The following is a 20,730-nucleotide window of genomic DNA, read 5'->3' as shown; positions in this document are numbered from 1 at the left end:
TAGTAGTATGGTTCAACTCAACTCAATGCTGGTAGACCAAACGAGTATGGTTCAACTTTAATTAATTAAAAAAGTCGACAAAGTTGAAACTGAGAAGCGGATATTTATTATACGTAAACCACACCACCTCCTCCTCCTCCTCCTCCTCCTAAAAAAGAAATATAATAATAATAATATATAAAAGATCAGTGAAATGTAGGAATCGAATCGAAGTGGATGATGGCGTTCATCAACCCATAAATTTGGAATAATTAAATAAACTATAAAGTTAAAAAGTCAAGGAATCATACTATTGGTGCACCTCTAATGTTAATAGGCCACGAGTCCATGACACGTCAACCGAATTAGTGGCTGCGCTGACTCTGTCGTTGACAAAGTATACTCTTCTATACTTGAGGATCGGGTTGGTTGCCTTTGCTTTCAGTTTAAAACTTAAACAACGGGGCCGTTCTACCCTTCTCTGATTCGCACCTCACTCTCCCAACTCTCTCTCTCTCTCTCTCTCTCTCTCCATCCCCTAAATGAAATGCCATAGGAAAATAAAATACCACCCTTCACAACAATGACCACTTAGCTAACGCTCTCTCTCTCTCTCTCTCTCTGCGCCTTGTTTCTCTCTCACTCATTGATATTTCTCTCCCTCTCTCTGCTTTGTTTGGTAGTAAATGATAATCGTGGTTGAGGAGGTGGTCGTGGTGTTGCTACTTCATCTTTGATTTTGAATTGGTGAGAGATTGATTTTTACCAAAGTTTACCGGAAAAATAAAGGGGATACAAACACAATGTTCAGACTCCACAACAAGAACAAGCATGCCAAATCTGGTAACAGAGTTGATTTCAACTTCTCCCGCTTCAAGGCCCTCCAGGTCCATCATTGTTCCTATATCGATCTTGCTTTCAAATTATACGAATTACTGGTGCTTTATTCGAATAGGATATATGCATGTTTCTTCAAGTGCCATGATCTTTATAGGGTATTACCGTGAAGGAAAATTATATTGCACGTTATGGGCTTTTAAACAAATAAAACAGGGTCAAGTAATCAGATAAAAGATTTAGATATCAATAGAGGTGGTAGACGAATATGATTCTCCTGTACTCATGTCCATTTGCGAGTACTGGTTATTTATGGGAAATTTTGAATAAATGTCAATCCTAGTTATAAATGAGGGACGTTTAGAGATGCAAGGAAAATTATGTCCAAGTCAGATGTGGCGAATTGCTGATGCAGTTATTGACTCTTTAAACCTTGTTATTAACTATTGCTAGAAAACTCTAGAAAGGATCTGACAAGTGGATGTATAGATAGATTTAGGTTCAAGTCGCTGGTACCTACAAATTGTGATTGCTCTGATGGGAAGCTGAAGTGTGCGCCTCCAATGTGTGGTGGCTTTACCTCGCAAGCCTTCATTTCTCACCTGCTAGTTGCTGAAATTATCGGCTTGAAATATGAGACTGCTTTGTATAATCATTTTCCGTTGTTGTTGTTGTTATTATTATTATTTAATGCTCTGTATCAAACTGTTTGGGGGTATTTCTGGGTCCTCTCCTCTACCACCTTCTGAAATATCCTCTAATCCAATGTTTATCTTGCTCATATAAGAAAAAATAGTGGCTGAAATTATTTATCATAGACTATTGATTCTCCTATTGAAGTTGTCATCAAACACTATTGAATGTTCACCTCTGAAAATTATGAAGGACGCTCTTTATCTTTTTCTTCTTCTTTTTTTCGTTTGATATAAAGTTCAATTACCACCATTTAAAATTATTTGGATAAAATGTTTTGTTCAGTCGAGTGTGCAAGCTTTTGAAGGATCTTTAGTCAATAGTCGCAAAATATTTGCTTACTACTGATTTTATGTTGTAAAAGGTTCCGAAAGGCTGGGACAAGCTGCTTGTATCTATTATCTCTGTCGAAACTGGGAAAACGCTGTCAAAGTCAGGCAAAGCACTTGTACATAATGGAAGTTGTCAATGGGCAGAAACTCTGTCAGGATCTTTACGGATTTCACAGGATGACCCTTCAAAGGAGCTAGAAGATTGTTTCTTCAAGCTTGTTGTCTCCACGGTATTGTTGTTGCCTTTTTGCTTCTGTTCACCAACTTTTTTCTTCTTCCTTTTCTTTTCTTTTTCGAACGATGATATAATATCATGATATCCACTCTTCACTGATTTTCCATTCTCTAAATAAAATTTTGAACGTGCTTCTTATATTTCATTGCTCGATTTTAGTGTCCATTCTCAGAGCGTGCTTATAAAATTACTTAATTTCATCTGGCTTAGACCTTGTGCTAAGTATGACTTTCTTACCGTAGGCTTCATCTAGATCTGGCATCCTTGGGGAGGCCATTGTCAACATGATAGCCTATATGAGTTCACCTTCTCCTGCTCCAGTTTCACTGCCACTGAATAAGTGCAATTATGGGACAATCTTACAAGTGAGTTGTATAATGCTACTTGGTCTTCTTCTTCTTCTTGTTGTTTCTTTTTATATATATATTTTTTATATTTTGCTACAATGCACATCATTGAAAAAATTAGGACATCGTAGTGTACCTATGAGATCTCCCCCTCCCCCCCTCCCACTTCTTTTTTGTTGAGATATTGTATGCTTTTATGGTTATAGCAACAATTTTTTGGCAATCCAATTATAAAAGGCTTCTTGACATTTCAGGAGTCCATTAATTTATATGAAATCTTTAGAAATGAGGAAAAATATATTTCTGTGTATCTTCCCCCATCCCCCCACGTGGGCGGGGGTTACCCATACAAATCCTTCTTGCCAGAGTGTGCGTGTGATGATATTCTTATTGCAGAATAATATTTTTTTTTTCTAAGGTCAAATAAGACCAAATTTTTAGTAGTGCAGGTGCAACTTGTTCTTGGACTAAATGAATTTAATAGTGGCATGAATGGGACAAATTATTATGAGTATACTGTATAAATATATATTTCTCTATACTAGGAATTCAGCACTTACCAGAAAAACAAAAGAAAAGAATTTGACTACTTCTAAGAACAGAAGTTTTACATTTATGTGAAAAGGATGCGTACAACAAATTGGATAAGTAGTCATATGAAGTAGTACTTGCACTCAACCGAGAACTCATGTTTCTTTCCCTTATATCTCTCCCCTGCCATTCAGTATCTCAATGGCTTTCCTCTTCCAGTTTAGAAGAAAAGAGTATGCTTTTAGCATTGCATATGCTGAACTTTAAAAAATGTGGCATCTATGAGTTTTCCTTACATGTCTGACTTGCAGGTAAAAATTCACTGCCTGACACCAATAACAAAACTCAGGTTAGGATTCTATTGTAGATATTCTTCATCATAACACTAAGTCTTTAATATTCTGTTTGTTATGAAGATTTACTTCTCATTTTTCAGGGATGAAGAATCGAAAGAGACGAATTTTCGTATGGAACATCAGGAAGCAAATTATAATGATGTGGACTCTAAGTCAGATGTGTCTGGAAGCACATTTACGAGGAGTATTGGATCTTCCTCTAGTAAAGATTTGGGATCTACCTCTCACCCAGGAGAACCTGGGAGTAGGGTACTATTACATTTTCCACTCAAAAGTGTCTATATATATAAATATATATATATATATATATATATATCTTGTTAGAACTTAAAGACATTGTAATTTTAATCGTTGTTCATTAACAGATCATAAGTTTTAGTCGAACTTGTTTCTGCTAGACACTTTTAACGCTAAATGTGATGCAAGTGTTGCATGCAGTGTACTAACTCTTGAAAAAACCCTTGGTCGAAGCAGTTCTTTACTAACCCTGAGATCTCCAGTTATTATTTACAGAAACTAGAGAGATTATCAGAGACTGAGGTGATTTTCCTAAATGTTTGTAAGCCTAGTTTGAGCCTAAAAGATGAATTGAAAGCCTTTTCCTTTCGGTAGCTAAGTCTCTAGCCTACAACAACACACCTTCCATCAAGTCCTTCCTATTATGCCTTCAACGTCTGAAAATTATCTAACCAGATTGTGATCATGAAGCTAATTTGGAACTTGGAAGTCAGATGCGGAAGTCAGATGAAAAGATTGTTCTGTTTGATTATGTTATGCATGAAATAGCGTTCCATTCAACCACTAGCAGTCAAGAAGCTCCTGTACATTAGCCCCGCAGTTATCTGATGTGTGCATTACATATCATGTGGATGGTTATTGGTAGTTACTACACAATATACTGCCAATCAGCCTTTAGTTACCATGAAACTTATATAATATCCTTGCTCCCCTGTAGGAAACAAGTTTCTCTGCATCGAGTTCACATCATAGCAATGATTCGAGGGAGGGTTCCACAGGGAGGGAAAAGTTCTCCCCGAGAAGCAGCTTAAGTAGTGATGGACATGGTCTAATTGGAAGAGAAGCAGCAATCGGCTCCCAAGACATTGTGCATTCTGGTTTCAATCCCATCGGTAATCCTATTCAATCAGATCATTCATCATCTAATTTGCGGCTAACAGCATCAGGAAATGACTCCCAGAATAGTTGGCAAGAATTTGCAACATCATCTTTGAAACCTGCTGGTTCTTCTAAAAATCTTATGGAAGCAGCACATGATACAATTGATCGTGCAGAAGCAAAGATGTGGGAGAGGGATGCACGGAAGCTGATGCTCGATTTGGATATACTGAGGAAGGAATTCACCGAACAGTCCAAAAACCAGGAAAATTTAACCATGGAGCTTTCAGCAGCATATGCTGATCGTGATGGTTTAAAGAAACTTGTTGAACAAATGAAAATCTCACTAGAGAGACCTATGGTGCAACAAGCAGAGACTGAGCATTCAACATTTCAAGATGAAGACATATCCCATATTCAAAAAGAACTAAAGGATGAACTGAAGTTTCAGAAAGAATCCAATGCCGATTTGGCTCTGCAGTTGCAGCGGAGTCAAGCATCAAATCTTGAGCTCGTTTCTGTTCTTCAGGAGCTGGAGGAGACCATAGAAAAGCAGAAAATTGAGATAAACACTCTTTCAGCACCACCATCAAAACTTAGTGACATTGAAAACTTTATCCAAGTAACTGTGGAAGAAAACAGAAATTTAATGCTCCAGCTGCAACAATTGCAGGAATCAGAGAAGAGTTTGCAAGTTAAGGTACAACAGCTGGAGCAGGCCTTGGAGAAAAATCATCCTGAAGGGAGTGAAGGGAGTTTGAACAACTACACCATTTTAGAAATTGAGGCCAACTTCAAAGGTAGATTAGATGCTAAAGACGAAGAAATCCTTATGTTAAGAGCAAAGTTATCCGAGTCTCTTAAAGGAAGAAACTTCCCTGATAGGGGATCCATAAATGAAGGTGATGCAAATCTAATCAGAGAAATTGAAATATTGAAAGAAAAAATGCAGGAGCTAGAAAGGGATTGCGATGAGCTGACAGATGAAAACCTTGAACTTTTATTCAAGCTTAAGGAAGCAAAAAAGAATTCCATGATGGGAGGCACTATTGTCGATCTTCCAACCAATGAGCTATTAAATAAATCTTTTGTCAGCTTTGAGCCTGAAATGACTGAACATAAATCCCAAATGTACTGTGTGGAAGATAAGTTACAGATTAAAAATCTCGTGGAGACTGAAGATAAGGACTTTCTCTCTACTCAAGAACTTGAGACTTTGAACATAGAACTGCAAAATCAAGTTACAGAACAGGGTAAGAAATTGACTGACAAAATTTCTGATATTGCAAAACTTGAGACTAAGTTGCAGTATAAGGAAGAAGAGATTGGAGTACTTAAACAGTGTCAGATTGATTTGGAGGCTAAGATCTCTCATCTTCAAAAGGAGAATATCCAGCTAGAGAAACAAATGAAAGTCATGCATAGAGAAAGTGATATCACATCTAAATGCTTAAATGATTTGCGAAGTGATTTGATAGTTAGCAACAGCTTGGACTCCCATGTTTCTGCCAATAAGATTCTGGAAAGGAAATCTTCAGAGCTAGAAAATGGAAAACACGAACTAGAGCTTTGTATAATGGAGCTTAAACAAGAAAATATGCAGTTATCATTGTGTATATCTGGTTTGGAAGATCAACTAAGACATTTGACTGATGAGAGGGAGTCCAAATCTCAGGCTCAGAGTCTTCAGGATGAGATCTCTAGGTTAAGGATTGAGATAAGTTCTGAAAAGGCAGATATGAAAGAGAAGTTACAGGACATGCAAAACCGCTGGTCAGAAGCTCAGGAAGAATGTGACTATCTTGTAAGAGAAAATTCAAAATTAAAAGCAACAGCTGTGAATCTCATTGAAGAATGCAGTACGCTTCAGAAATCAAATGGAGAGTTGAGGAAGCAAAAATCAGAGTTGCATGAGCGTTTTGCCCTCTTGGAGGCAAAGTTGAGAGAGTCAGAGATAAAATTTGAAAATTGCTCCAAAAGTGTTGGAATCTTAGAAGATAATATTTCTTCAATGTTGGTAGATATTTCTTCAAAAGAGAAAAGCCTTACTTCAGAATTAGATGCACTTGTTGTCGAAAATAGAAGAAACGTAGAAAAACTTACTGTGGGAGAAAGATTATTCAATCAGATGTATTTGGAGAAAAATGTTGAACTTGAGAACCTCCAGCAACATGTAGAACACCTAACCGATCAACTTTCTGCAATTCATGAGGCAAAAGAGAGAATAGCTACTGATGCTGTGCTTGAAGTATCCAATTTACTGGCAGATAAAGTTAGTTTGGAATCTGCTCTTCAAGAGTCTCAAACCAAGATGAAGTGGATTGAGAATGAGCTTGAAATGACACGAACAGAATCTGAATCGAAGCTGCAAAGCCTGATTGATGAGCTTGCGGCTTCGAAACAAAACCAGGAAAAGCTGATGGCTGACCATGAAAGGGTGTTTAAGTTGTTGGAGAATTATAAATCAGATGAAGAAAAGTTTAAAAATACCGTGAATGGTCTTGAGCTAAAGCTCGCATTTTCAGAATATGAACGGGAACAACTTTTGGAAGAATCCAAAAAAATGAAGGTTGAGCTCCAGAATATGGCACATCTTCATGATGATGTTTTGGCTGTTAAGAATGACCTTCATGCAACCAAGCTCGAGAAAGAGAGATTGGAAGCATCACTGCATCTAATATCTGGAGAATGTGAAGATCTGAAGACAGAGAAGAATTTACTGGTTGAAAAGATCTCTGCTTTAGAGGACTGTAAACGTAAAAGAGTCACACTAGAAGACAAGGCGCAATGTGCTCGGGAAGCTGAGCTGAAGACGGAGCTCGGCCAGATCAAGAAAGCAAATAGGCAATATCAGCAGAAGATACGACTACTTGAGGAAGAAAAAGATCAGTGTGTAACAAAAGCTCAAGCCCTTGAAGAAGAACTAAAGCTGATGAAGGAAGGAAAGCAGAATCAGAAAGAGTCCAGCAGCCCTAAGATTCCTAGCTTTTCTAAAACCAATTCCAAAGTTACTCCCGTCCGTGAAGATATGAAGCCCTCAAAGGTCAGTATCATTTCTTCCTCAATTGCACATTAATATTCAATGTCAACACCAACTAGTTAGCTTTATCTCTTGTGGATTGATTTAGAAGAATGAAATGGTGAAGAACTCTAGTCAGCATCGCGATTCTAAAAGGAGACAACCCTTGAAGAATGGTAAAGTACAAGAACTTTTAAACGATCAACAGAAACTTAGTGGCAACCAATATCAAAGAGAGGTAAGACATCTGAATGTTAGGTTTGTTGAATTCTGCCCCTATAGCTAATGTTGCCAAAAAGAATATGTTCTCGTCTCTTTGATTGCATGTATAGCTCACTGGTATTTGCATGATAGAATCTAATTGTAAAGAATCCTTTAAGTATGGATGATTTTTCTAACTCAATATCTTTTTGTTTTTTTTGTTTTTAAAGGATGATAGTGGCAATGAAATTCCTGATGGAAGTTCTCCTGCTGTTGGAGTCGATCCTGCTTCAAAGCTTCAGTTACTTGAGAATGAACTTGCCAAGGCTTTGGAAGCAAATAACATATATAAAGCTCAGATTGACAGGTAAGTAGATCACAACACGTCTTCAGACATGTGAATTTGCATTTTTCTGTGCGTGATATATTCTGTATATATATGCTTGCAGTGATTTGCAATGCAAAGTTTTGTACAAAGAGGTCAAGAAGAAAAAATAAAAGAAAAAGGCTTTCCATTTTTCATTCCGTGTATGCCATTAGATTCTTCTTGTTAACTCTAACCGATTAATCAGAATGCAAATATACCTTCTAAAGATGAGATGACTGAATATGATTGTCTTTTAGGTCTATGGATGAATAACAAAGCTATGAAGTTGATTCTTATTAACATCAACAGATCTACAGCGTTTTGTGGTTTTACATTGATTAAAATAAACAACTGAAATTCTTTAACCACAAGCACCATAGTCTCAAACTTGACAGAATATTTCGACATTTACCCTTGCATGCAGGTTGTTGTCTGAGGGACAAAGCAGCCACACTGACGTTTCTAGAAAATCAACAGCTGAAGACGAAATAGTGGCAAAAGAAAGGAATGGACGCACAAAATCATCACTAGAGGCAGAGTTAATAGACATTCGCGAGCGTTACCTCCACATGAGCCTCAAATACGCAGAGGTAGAAGCTCAGCGTGAGGAACTTGTGATGAAGCTCAAGACAGTCAAGAATGTGAAAAGGACGTGGTTATCGTAAAGTACTGATCATTTACCTTAACTATAAACTTTTTGGTACGGTACGTAGTACGTACACCATTTTCAGGTTGCTTTTCAACGAGTCTTTTTCCAATTCATCATCCAGCGTGAATTGTTGTGAAGGATGATCGAACAGGCCTAGCTAGCTCTGAAGCTTGTAAATGTTCCGCGGGATATTGTTAATCCGTTCTGCTTGCTAGAGAGCGGAGTCAAATATTATCGAGACGTTGAAGAGATAATAAATAGAAAACCCTTTTTGTTTGATTTATCCGGCCTCTTTAGCACTGTATATTGCGACAGTTCTACGTAAGTACAAAGGTATGAAAACTCCATGCATCCAACTAATTTTTTTTAGTGCATAATAAATGCAACTGATCTTCTTCTTAGTGGTCACACTCACAGACACGAGAAGTGCAGCTGATGTTGGAAAGCACGTACGTGGAATTAAGATGTATTTAGACGTTGAATTAAGTTAAATTCTTTATGAATAATGAGTTGAGATTATGAAGTGAGTTTTATAGGATTCACTTTAAATAAGTTTAAAGATGTTTAGATATTAAGATGAGTTTATATGTATTTATAGAAAGTTAAAAAAAATTATGGGTCTCATGTGTAAAGAAGTGTTGAATTGAAAAAAAGTTGTGGATCCTATAAGTAAAAAGATTTTGAATTAAGATGAATTTAATAATTTAAGAATTGAATGTTTAGATGTTAAATTTAATTTAAAATTAGACTGAATTGAGTTGAATTCAGATAAATTTAACAAACAAATAGCATATATATTGTTTGTTTTGGTATCAAATAATATTATATTATATTTGTATTTTATCACGACACGGGAGGCTTGCTTCACCCATTATCCACTACTAAAGTTGGTCTCACATGAATCTTCGAAGTGCAAAATCGCCACTTTCAAGTTTCAACGACATTACGCAATCGCAAACATAATTAGACCTTTTTATTTTTTTACTAATGTTTCAGAGAGCTAAAGAAGGAAATTGCTGGGGTCAGTGCTGATCATGACAACATGAGATCTCACTCAGACAACTTAAAGCGAAGGAAAGCCGCGAGAAAACGGCCTGCCTTCTACCATGAGAGAAGTCTCGACTCTTCTTTTCACAAGGAACGTCTCTCTGTGAACGACACCAAGGAATGCTAGCTTTGTATACGTGGCACAATTCGGTGCAACCTCTCAGGCCGATCAAAACTCTAAATCTATGTATCTGACGGCTGTGGTTAACCTGGTAAACGGCCTAATTTATCATAAAAATTTGATAAATTAGGTAGTGATCAGGTCAACCTCCTGGACCCAAAATTCTTGCCACCTAGGCAGTCCATGTCAACCTAGTACATTCTCATTGCAGGAGTACATGGTAGGATAGGCAACAAAAAGTTGATCAGTACTATTACAAATTGATAATATATAAAAATCTAGAAAAGAAAATGGAAAGATCAGTGGGAGGGGAGGTGTCATCGGATGCGGAGGAAAGAAGGTCCCAAAGGCATATTCCATGGAAGATGCTGAGACTCGAACTTTGTAGCCTCCCATCTCACTCTTTTCCCTACTTTTTCTTTCCGCTTTGCTTTAGAAAAAAGTGATTAGAGGCCTACTTAAGTCATCTGAACCTTTTATTGCCCTGGTGACCAAGCGAATCCTATAACATCCAATCCAAGCTCCATGACCAAACCCTCTTAGTACCGCACCATCCCATCACAAAGGCCTTGGTGTCCTCTCTGTCACCCCCTCCAATGGCACCAAATTGCTCTCAAACTGATCATGAAGTGGTGGGAGGGGGTGGCTGCTTATATATTTGTCTGCAGCTTGATGGTGGTGGCTGCATGGTTGTGTAGTTTTTTCACGTATGCGTTTGAAGCTTTTTTGCCATGCTAGGCTCTTTCATCCAGAGCAGCGGTGGGGAAATAATAATGGCTGTTAAGACTGAATCGCCTTGTTAAGGGCGGTTTCTCTTACAGGGCAACTTCGATCCTTTGGCATTTCCAGCAGTACTACTATTTCATCTTCCTCGGAATCTCTCTTATAAGTTTGCTTCGATCGCGTGCATTTGGGCTAGCTCGAGGAAACTTCCATCACAAGGGCGGCGACTCGCTAGCTCATCACTATATAAATATGTTTGTGTGTGTGATTTTCTTGTTTTGTTTTTAATTAATTTGTAGTAGTATGAAAAGCAAAATAATGGCTGCTGGTGCTGGTAGCAAATCGTATCTGGGTACGTAAGCTTTATTATATAGATCTATGTCATGTAGGACTCCGGCCAAAGTTTATGAATGCACTCTAAATAATAATGTTGTGTACTGTGAGTTTGGAGCATTGTATATTTGAATGAAGCTCATTATTAATTAATGCAGCATATATAGACGTTGTTGGAGGTTTATTATTGCAGTCTTAGTTGTTATATATATATATATATATATATATATATATATAGATAAGGTTTGGAAATATTTGCTTGAGTGGTGCGCTCGATCGATCTTAGTTTGATGAAGCGCCATTAATTGTGAGCGGAAGGATTTATTCATGCTGCATGCATGCAGCTGGATCTTGATGGCTAAATTAGCTAGCTAGTACTCCTACTAACAAATTACTATATATCGTCAATATTTATCTCCTCATGAATTCTTCCGGAATAGCTGAACTTCACATGATCATGAGGACCCCAGAAAAATGTCTCTACATGAGACAGAGACAGACAGACATAATCATAAGTAGGATTATATATATGTGTGTGTGTGTGTGTGAGTGAGGTTTTGGGAAGAGGGAGGTGGCTAGGGAACGTTAATTACTAGGACAAACTTCTTAATTAGAGTGATCAGATAAGAGAGAGAGAGAGAGAGAGAGAGAGAGAGAGAGAGAGAGAGAGAGAGAGAGAGTTAATTGATCTTGAAACGTCATGTGTATTAGCTAGTTAGCTGATATATAATACCATATATATACTATTCATGAACTCCCTAGTTGCATGTATGTGTGTGTGTATATATATATATATTTCTTTATATTTAAAAGTGCCTATCGCCTAATGAACAATAATGAATAGTAATCTTGTTTGACACTTTTCTTCTTCCACTTATGTCCCTCTATACATCCTCACAACAATTATATTCCTCGCAAAATCACTAATCATCACAAAATCACCACACAACAAATCTCAAAATTACCACACAACAGAGCAAGAGAGTTGCGTCGTGACTACTAGAAGCGGCATACAGCGGCGTCATGGTGGTCTTATGGTGGTGGATTTGGGATCCCGTGAAGAGAGAGGGCATGAAAGGAGCTAGGGCTTTGGCTGGAGGAAAGGAGGAAGTGGAGGGGTCGTCGGCGAAGGAGGAGGTTGGTGGTTGTGGCGTGGGGGTGGCTAATGGTGGCGCTATGGGGAGAAACCCGTGCGTGTAGAGGGGTTGCGTGCGTGAGGCTAGGGAGGAGCAATAGGTGGTGGGTTCCATGGAAATGGTCCACGTCATGAGGGGAACTCGGTGGCGGTACTTGGTGAAGCTGGGGCTGAGCCGCGGTGGCCCAAGGGTGGAGAACCCTTGCGTCGAGACCCATTTCGGGTTGCTCGTGTGCAGCTGAGGGATGAGTTGCTAAGGGGCTTCGACGATGGGGTTTGGTCGCCGGCGTGAGGGGAAACCGGTGAGGTGGTCGGTTACGCCGCAGGGTGGTGCACAGCAGCGTTGGGCTGCTTCAGGGAGGAGATTGGGTGTGAGAAAGGGAAGACGTGCGGCTGAAGGGAAGAAGAGAGAGGGAGAAAGGGAAAGTGAGGGGAAAAGACTAGGTTTGGAATTTTAAATCCCAACCCTTCATCTTGAATCTCTAGATTTGATCCAACGGTGGAGGTCTAAACATTGATTTAAACTAACTTAAAATAGATAATTAAAATATAAATATCATATCATACACTTAAAATCAACTTTAATTTATAAAATACTAATATTTCATTATTAAATAAATAATGAAGTTTTGCTAAATATTTTTAAGAGAATAAAACTATCTAATTAATTAGAATTTTCAACATAATTTAAATCTTATAATAAATGACAAACATGAATGAACAGTAATTTTGTTTGACACTTAATTCTTCCACTTATGTCCCTCTATACACATAATTAAATGATGAAGTTTTGCTAAATATTTTTAAGAAAGTAAAATCATATAAATAATTAGAGTTTTTAATATAATTTAAATCTCATAATATTCTTAATTAACTAAAAAAAAGAAAGAAAGCAGAAACATGGAGGGTGGATTTGCTTCATACAGACTCACTACATCTTCTGGATGGTTGGGTAACTTGACATGCATGCATTGATCTCTACTGTCAAATATGGTTAATTTGTAGAGCTGAAACTTCCATGCAGAGCTTTAACACGTGATCATGATTGATTTTTCAGGTACAGATAATCAACCCAAAAGAAATGTTTGGAGATACTGTGATTTGAATAAACCCTTCTTATTAAAGTAGAGAAAGATGAAAATTAATAGATGTTTGCTTATATTAGGTTTTATACTCTTATGCATTAGACTATTTACTAATCAATCTTATGTACTTTTTCAAGCTTGATGATTATGCACTAACAACTAATTCAATTATTTAATATTTTATATTGTATGTAAGGAGTCACACTTTATTTTTTCTTTCAATTAGGCAAATGTGGTAAACGTGTTTTCCACGTTTAAACACTACTAATATATATATATATATATATATAAGTTCTCAAAATATTAAAAAAAATGTATTTATTACATAAACATAAATGTATTGGTAATAAAGTTGTAATAGCTTAGAACATAACAAATTATTTCATTTCAGACAGATTTCTATGCATATTATGGAACATTCATCAATTCATCTCTAATTATATTTTTACTACAAGAAATAGGAAAAGTTCAGAATGAGCATAATTGTTTAAATAAAAAAACAGAACCTCTAGACAAAACACCAGTGTAAATTGAAGTGTAAGTTTAAAATGAGTTTGTACAAGACTCACCCAAAACAAACAAGATTATACAGTTCAAAACTGTTCTAAACACCATATTCTGAGGAGCCTTCTCCTTTCCCACCCCCTTTATCACTCTAAAACTACTCCAAATCATCAGATTCAGTATTTCACAAAAGGTTTAAACTTTAGGAGCTCCTTGAATCTATATTTTCTTGAACAAATATCCACCCTTGTACATCAGACCATCAAGAACCTAAACGGGGTCAGTCTCACGATCACATTTGAATTTAATAAAATGTTGAAACTCCCTATAAAGTCATAATTCAAACATATATGTTAGCGAAGCTAAGATTTTGAAAAGATGAATTAAAAAATAAAAGATAATGCATATCACTCAAGTTCACTTGTAATCATGAATCTTGCTGTAATTTTTCTTGAATGAATAGAAACTATATATTAAGGCTCTGATGTGAGTAGTTATGGTTTGAAATTTGGATACTAGATATATACTGCGATTCTGAATTGCTCATTTGCTTGCCATGATAACCCAGATGTTCCATCATGTTCACATCATGTTCCTTCGTTACATCCAATGCAAGACATGTAACAAAATATTTGGTGTAGATCAATCACAAAACTAAATGAATGTTTGATATGAGGGCTATACTACAATGAACATCATCACTGCATGCAAACTAAAATCATGGTCTAAATATAATAGTTCAAAACATAAAATCAAAAGCCAAAATACATTAATCAAACTTAGAGATATACACTAAATCAAGCATGTGCACAAGTTAGCATTTTTACCTACTAAGTCAAATGAATTCTTAAATGCCCTAGCTGGGTATATCCTTCTTATATTTATTGCACATCATTTGTTATGGATCCAAAGACATTATCGGCTCTTTAACTCCTTATATTTATTGCACATCATTTGTTATGGATCCAAAGACATTATCGGCTCTTTAACTCTATAAATCTCCTACATCCAAATATAAGTTCTAAATGATACATGTTATGTCTATATATGTGAACATAAACTTTGACATCAGTAAACACATATAATGCCATATTTACAATCTTGATTATAATTTATTGGGTTTAACCCTCCGGATTTTTTTTTATCTTATTTTTATTTTTTATACCTGATCTATTTCCATTATTTTCTATTCTTGAATCACAACATGACATTAAATCAATGATTGAAACTGAACATACCAACAAGTTTACACAAATTTTCTAGTAGGAAATGTGTATTTTTAAACATAGTAATATATTCGAACAGATTTGAGTACTTTAAAAAAGCCACCACCTAACATACTAAAAGTTATGTGCATCTATTTTCTGCCTGTTGTGTAGCTCCACTAAATTTAATTCTCTAACAATCCATGTTAAATTCAACCAAACATAAAACAAACCATCTAATTGCAAATTTAATTTTCCAACACAAAGAACAGACTAGCAACACTAACTATGGCATTAACAATTAGGTCCAATAATCTCCATGAGCCTAGAAGCCATCTATTTTCTTGACAAGGTTGGAAAGCAAAAAATTTATATTACACAACCCCAAAAAAGAAGGTAGAATCTTGTAAATGAGAGCACATCTAACATTAGAAAAAGAGAGAACACAGACCAAACCGAGATACTCGAGCAATTAATAGAACAAAGTGAGAAAATCAGATAAATACAATCCTCTAAGTAGCACAAGTTTGAAAGCAAAACCTTAGAAGCTCGCTGCATAGATCAAATCAAGAAACCGGATCAATTACTGGAACAAAGTGACAAAATCAAATAAATACAAGCATCAGAGCATCACAAATTTAAAAACACTAAAGCCAGTACAATCTATTTGCAAAACGTGGCTTTATTGACCTATTGAATTGCAATTTTCACTTTAGAATTGAGAGTGACCATTTATTTAAAACTACTTCTTATTTTCTTTTATTTGTTCAATTTGGATATAATAAAATAAATGTAGAATACTGGAATATAAAGGAAACACATCTGATTTGTAGTTTGAGAGGAAACAAGTTAATCAGCCAAAAATGGTAACAACATACCTGAACCTCATAGTAAAATACAGAAGGAAATAGTGGTCATATGGGTCAATCAATAAGACGGCCACATAAAAGTTCACATTCGTTTGGAGCACTCTCCCTCTGCATGAACGTGTTTGGGATATATCTTGGGTAAAATAATTTTCTTAATAATCAACCTTATTAGAACAAAATCTATTAAGAACCACAAAATGATTGACGTAGTGGGCATGCGGGCCCACAAAGATATGGGAGCACATATTAGAAAGTGATTCTGGATACATCAAATGGGAACATTGGTGTGGCTCAGTATTTTTATAAGCATGACTCTATTATCAGAAAGATAAATAAGATAACAAAGTTTCATTATATTTTGTTTTCAAAAAGAGTGGAGCCTCAATTTTGTAGCCATTGGCTAATCGGGGTGGTCCTAATTGTATGCTATTTCAACATTTTGGTGGCTACTCCCATTGTAACTAAGAAAGTAAGAAAGGGAAATTGCATACATCGAACAGTCCATTTACATAGGATTGAAAGCTATTTTTTTTCCCTCCATTTTCATATGTTTTCTCCATAGTAGAACAGACAACGATGTAGTTGATCACAGTTTGGGGCTAATCCATTTATTGGAGTTGTACAAGATGTGTAAGGTAGTTGTTTTGATAGCAAATTCTTGGAAACTATTTCGAGTGACCAAATGCTAAGAAAATATATTCAATTGCATGCATGCTACCCTACTCTTCTCCTGTGTTATTGGTAAGAAAAGCAGATGGGACATGGCGGCTGTGTGTTGACTATAGGGGCTAAACAGTGTGACCATGAAAGATAAATTTCTCCTATTCTCGTGGTTGAAGAGTTAATGGATGAACTACATGGGTCAACTATATTCTCTAAACTGGATTTGAGGTCTAGCTATCATCAAATATGGGTTAAGCCAAATGACATACCAAAAACTGCCTTTAGAACTCATGAGGGACACTATAAGTTCCTAGTGATGCCATTTGGGCTCACTAACGCCCCCTCAATTTTCAAAAGTCTCATAAACGAGATATTTCGACCATTTCTAAGGAAGTTTATACTTGTGTTTTTTTATGATATTTTGGTGTACAACAAAACAAAAGGGGAGCACACACAACATTGCTCACCTTAGAGATACTAAGGCATCACAAATTATTTGCAAAACAGTGCAAGTGCCGGTTGGGGTGTGAAGAGGTGGCTTACCTAGGCCATCTAATTTCGGCAAGGGGGGTACAAGCAGATCCGGAGAAGCTGAATGCTATGGTGGAGTGGTCCCTACCTAAGTCCCTTAAGGCTTTGAGAGGATTTTTGGGCTTGACGAGCTACTACCGCAGATTTATAAAAAGGTATGGTGAGAGTGTGTGAAGAGGTGGCTTACCTAGGCCATCTAATTTCGGCAAGGGGGGTACAAGCAGATCCGAAGAAGTTGAATGCTATGGTGGAGTGGTCCCTACCTAAGTCCCTTAAGGCCTTGAGAGGATTTTTGGGCTTGACGGGCTACTACTGCAGATTTATAAAAGAGTATGGTGAGAGTGCAGTGCCACTTACCCGGTTGTTGAAAAAAGATGATTTTCATTGGAATGAATAGGCAAAGATTGCATTTCAAAGGCTGAAGGGGGCTATAACTTAGCCACCAGTTTTGGCTCTCCTGGACTTTTCCATACTATTCATAATTGAGTGTGATGCCTCAGGAATAGCAATAGGGGCAGTGTTGATGCAGCGTGGAAGACCTATAGCATTTCTTAGCAAGGCTCTTAAAGGCAAATCCCTCTCACTGTCTACCTATGAAAATGAGATATTTGCTTTGGTTTTAGCAGTATTAAAGTGGAGACCTTATTTGTTGGGAGGGACCTTTGTGGTTAAAACTGACCAACAAAATCTCAAACATTTGCTCGATTAGAAAATTGGAACCCATATGCAGCAAAAATGGATCACTAAGCTACTTGGCTACGATTTCGTTGTGGAGTATAAAAGAGTCTGAGAATAGGGTGGTTGATACCCTATCCCGTAAGGATAAGGAACCTGAAGGGGTACTAATGTTGATCACCTTTCCTAATGTGGAATGGGTGGAGGACTTGAATAAGGCCTATGATGTAGATGCGCACTTACAGGAGTTGATGATGAGCTATTCAGAAGGTAAGTTAAGCTCTAACTATACCTTGAGGGATGGGTTACTGTTGTACGATAATAGATTATGCATTCCTCAACATGAGGAATTTAAAAATAAGTTAATAGAGCTATCCCATTGTAGTCCGTAGGGGGGACATTCAGGTTATGATAAGTGTATTCATCGGATGAGGAGAGATTTCTACTGGACGGGAATGAAAAAAGATTTGAAGAAATTTATTATAGCAAGTGATATTTGTCAAAGAGTTAAGGTAGATAACACTCTAACAAGTGGCTTGCTGCAGCCATTACCCATACCATCTCAACCATGGACTCACATCACCATAGATTTTATTGATGGGCTTCCCATGTCACAATGGTACGATTGTCTATGGATTGTGTTTGATTAATTGACTAAGTATAGCCACTTTGTGCCGCTAAAACACCCATACATAGCAAATATAGTGGCTGACTTATTCCTAAAAAATATCCTTAAGCCTCATGGATTACCCTGCTTTATAATTTTTGACAGATACCTAATATTCACAAGCCAATTTTGGCAAGAGCTGTTCTTCCTACAGGGGGTTCAAAATGTCTATGAGCACTGCCTATCACCCTCAAACTGAAGGGCAGACGAAAGTTGTCAATAAAACTGTCGAGAATTACCTGCGGTGTTTCACATGAGATATGCCTAAGGACTGGGCAGTGTGGGTTTCACTTGCAAAGTAGTGGTATAATTCCACTCAGCACACATCCATGAGGATCTCACCCTTTGAAGCCCTCTATGGTTACCCCCCACCCCATTGGCTGGACTACATTTTGGGAACAGTCTGTGTACATTCAGTGGACCTCACTTTATGCAGCAGAGACCAAATATCAAGAATACTTAAAGCAAAATTTACAGCAAGCCCAAAATCGCATGAAAATGTATTATGATTTGAAGAGAAAAGAGCAACAATTTGAAGAAGGTGAATGGGTATACCTACGCCTACAACCGTATTAACAGACCACCGTAGCTCAACGGTGCAGCCACAAACTAGCACCATGGTTCTTTGGTCCATTCCAGGTGCTGCAACGTGTTGGGGAGGTAGCATACAAACTGGATCTGTCTTCATCATCAAAGATCCCAACTTAAGAAAAAATTGGAGTTAGGATTTTGACCATACCCTCACTACTGCTTGTAGATGAGCAAGGGGTTCTACGGCCTGAACTTGAGGAAGTCCTCGGTTGTCGCATGGTCAAGGCGGGGAACAAGGCAAGGGCAGAGTTGCTCATTCATTGGCATGGGCAAGAAGCGGCCGACGCCACTTGGGAAGGCTATTCGCGGCTGAAAGAACTCTTCCCCCACCTTGCGGGTAAGGTGTTCTGATGGGGGGAAGTGTGTAACACAACTGCTGACATTAGGTTGACCAGGAGGAACGAGCAGCGGCGGTTGGGTGATATCTGTAAGAGGAGACCGAAGAGAAAGATGATAGGGTTCACGGGACACTTGGGAAGTGAAGGAACTGAAGTGAAGTGTCGTGTGTACGTGTGTTTTAAAGTGAAGTGTACTAAAGGCAGGTTGTCTGAAGGACTAGATGTAGGGCGTGGACTGGACTCAGCAGAGTGGGCTCAAGGGACTTGTACTTGGGCCGAATCATGCATGGATTTATTTAGTTGTTTTCTTTTAGTATTTGTTGTCAATTGGACTACTCCAGATGTTATTTGCTGGAGACGTTATTTGCTTTTTATTTCCTTCTAGTACAGGCCCATGGCATTTTTATCATACTGTAGGGTTCATACTATGTACGGTGCTGTCATGTGCCTATTAAGGTATGAAAATTCTGAATGAAAGCTTAGTTATTTCTTCTTTACCTGTTTTCTCTCTACGTGCTCTGAAAAGGCATCCCTTAGGGAAGCTTTTTCCAGTGTTATTTTTCCAAAGTGTTACAAAAGGGGTCTGAGTTGAGAGAGAGAACTTGAGAGGGAGAGGGAGCCGAGAGAGAGACAGAGAAGTTGCAGAAAAATTACAATGGTGGTGGAAAGGATTATCGGCAGGAGGGCATGTGGAATTCGTCATTTCAACGAGAGAGAGGGGGAAAGATATCGAGGGAAACGAGAGAGAGAGAGCGAAGAGAGATGAAGGACTTTGCCAGTACTCATCCCATCCCATCAGTCAGCCAAACCATCCTTCATTCTGACAAGCAATAGAACCACACTAACATAGCGACGAATTCACTCTGAAATAATCGGAAGGATTAAACAAAGAACAAAGAAGTTTGGTTATCAGGGATACAACCGTAATTACAATTAGTCATGCAGGGAGATAAGCAGAATAGACAGTCTCAAACAAAAATACTATTCATTCCTATTCATTTGTCAATTATAAAAATATAATATAATATAAGATATATATATATATATAAACGGTATTATTTACATACTGGATATATATAATAATGTGCATGCATCATGTGGGCTACTTCAATTTCGCTATCATCATAAGCTAGCAATCCCATATATATATTTTATATATTTGGGGAACTAAGGTCATGTTAATTATATACTTACTTACTATACGTACAATATCAATTAATTAATATCATAGCCTACATATATTCAGAGAATCCGTCTCCCTGAACACTTGTAGCCACCTACGTACATATAATATATGATGTACGTACATTTATTATATGAAATTAATTTGATATATAATTACCATACAAATACTGAAGTTTTTTTATTATTTTAATTTTCTTCTTTCACATAAAACAGTAGTTGATTTGTTCATGATTTTCCATCTCCTCTTTCGAATGCACTGGACTGGACTGGACTGGACTGGGAAAGAAAAAAGGATTCGCAAGATTGAAGGTTGGAGATGGGCTGGAAGAGCTGCAAAGATGAGATGGGATTCTTTCGAAAGGAGCTGAGAAATGTATGGGCCTGACACGCTTGGAT

The 20,730-nt window shown here is 37.4% G+C and overlaps 1 protein-coding gene across 2 annotated transcripts; it reads left to right on the top strand.

Moving 5' to 3' along the window:
• The first annotated feature begins 529 nt into the window (after positions 1-529).
• On the top strand, positions 530-8,999 carry LOC109018562 (myosin-11-like). Of its 2 annotated transcripts, XM_035688549.1 has the most exons (9): positions 530-866; positions 1,874-2,071; positions 2,319-2,441; positions 3,266-3,303; positions 3,391-3,559; positions 4,266-7,469; positions 7,555-7,683; positions 7,877-8,013; positions 8,438-8,999. In XM_035688549.1, exons 1-9 carry the CDS (start codon positions 783-785, stop codon positions 8,676-8,678), a joined length of 4,323 nt encoding a protein of 1,440 aa, XP_035544442.1. In that variant the 5' UTR covers positions 530-782; the 3' UTR covers positions 8,679-8,999. The 2 variants fall into 2 exon arrangements, with proteins under 2 accessions (XP_035544442.1, XP_035544443.1); XM_035688550.1 differs by lacking the exon at positions 7,555-7,683.
• Positions 9,000-20,730: the final 11,731 nt, after the last annotated feature.

Source organism: Juglans regia, chromosome 3 (assembly GCF_001411555.2).
Source record: "Juglans regia cultivar Chandler chromosome 3, Walnut 2.0, whole genome shotgun sequence".
In the NCBI taxonomy this organism is placed as follows: Eukaryota; Viridiplantae; Streptophyta; class Magnoliopsida; order Fagales; family Juglandaceae; genus Juglans; species Juglans regia.
The sequence above is the reverse complement of the archived record's forward strand: the minus strand, read 5'-3'. Positions and strand labels throughout refer to the sequence as shown.

Bases quoted from the DNA above. Each gene is read 5' to 3' on its own strand.
- LOC109018562 (XM_035688549.1), top strand. From the start codon at position 783: ATGTTCAGACTCCACAACAAGAACAAGCATGCCAAATCTGGTAACAGA. The intron at 3,560-4,265 runs GTACTATTACAT...GCTCCCCTGTAG, and splicing joins CAGGAGAACCTGGGAGTAGG to GAAACAAGTTTCTCTGCATC. The intron at 7,470-7,554 runs GTCAGTATCATT...GGATTGATTTAG, and splicing joins AAGATATGAAGCCCTCAAAG to AAGAATGAAATGGTGAAGAA.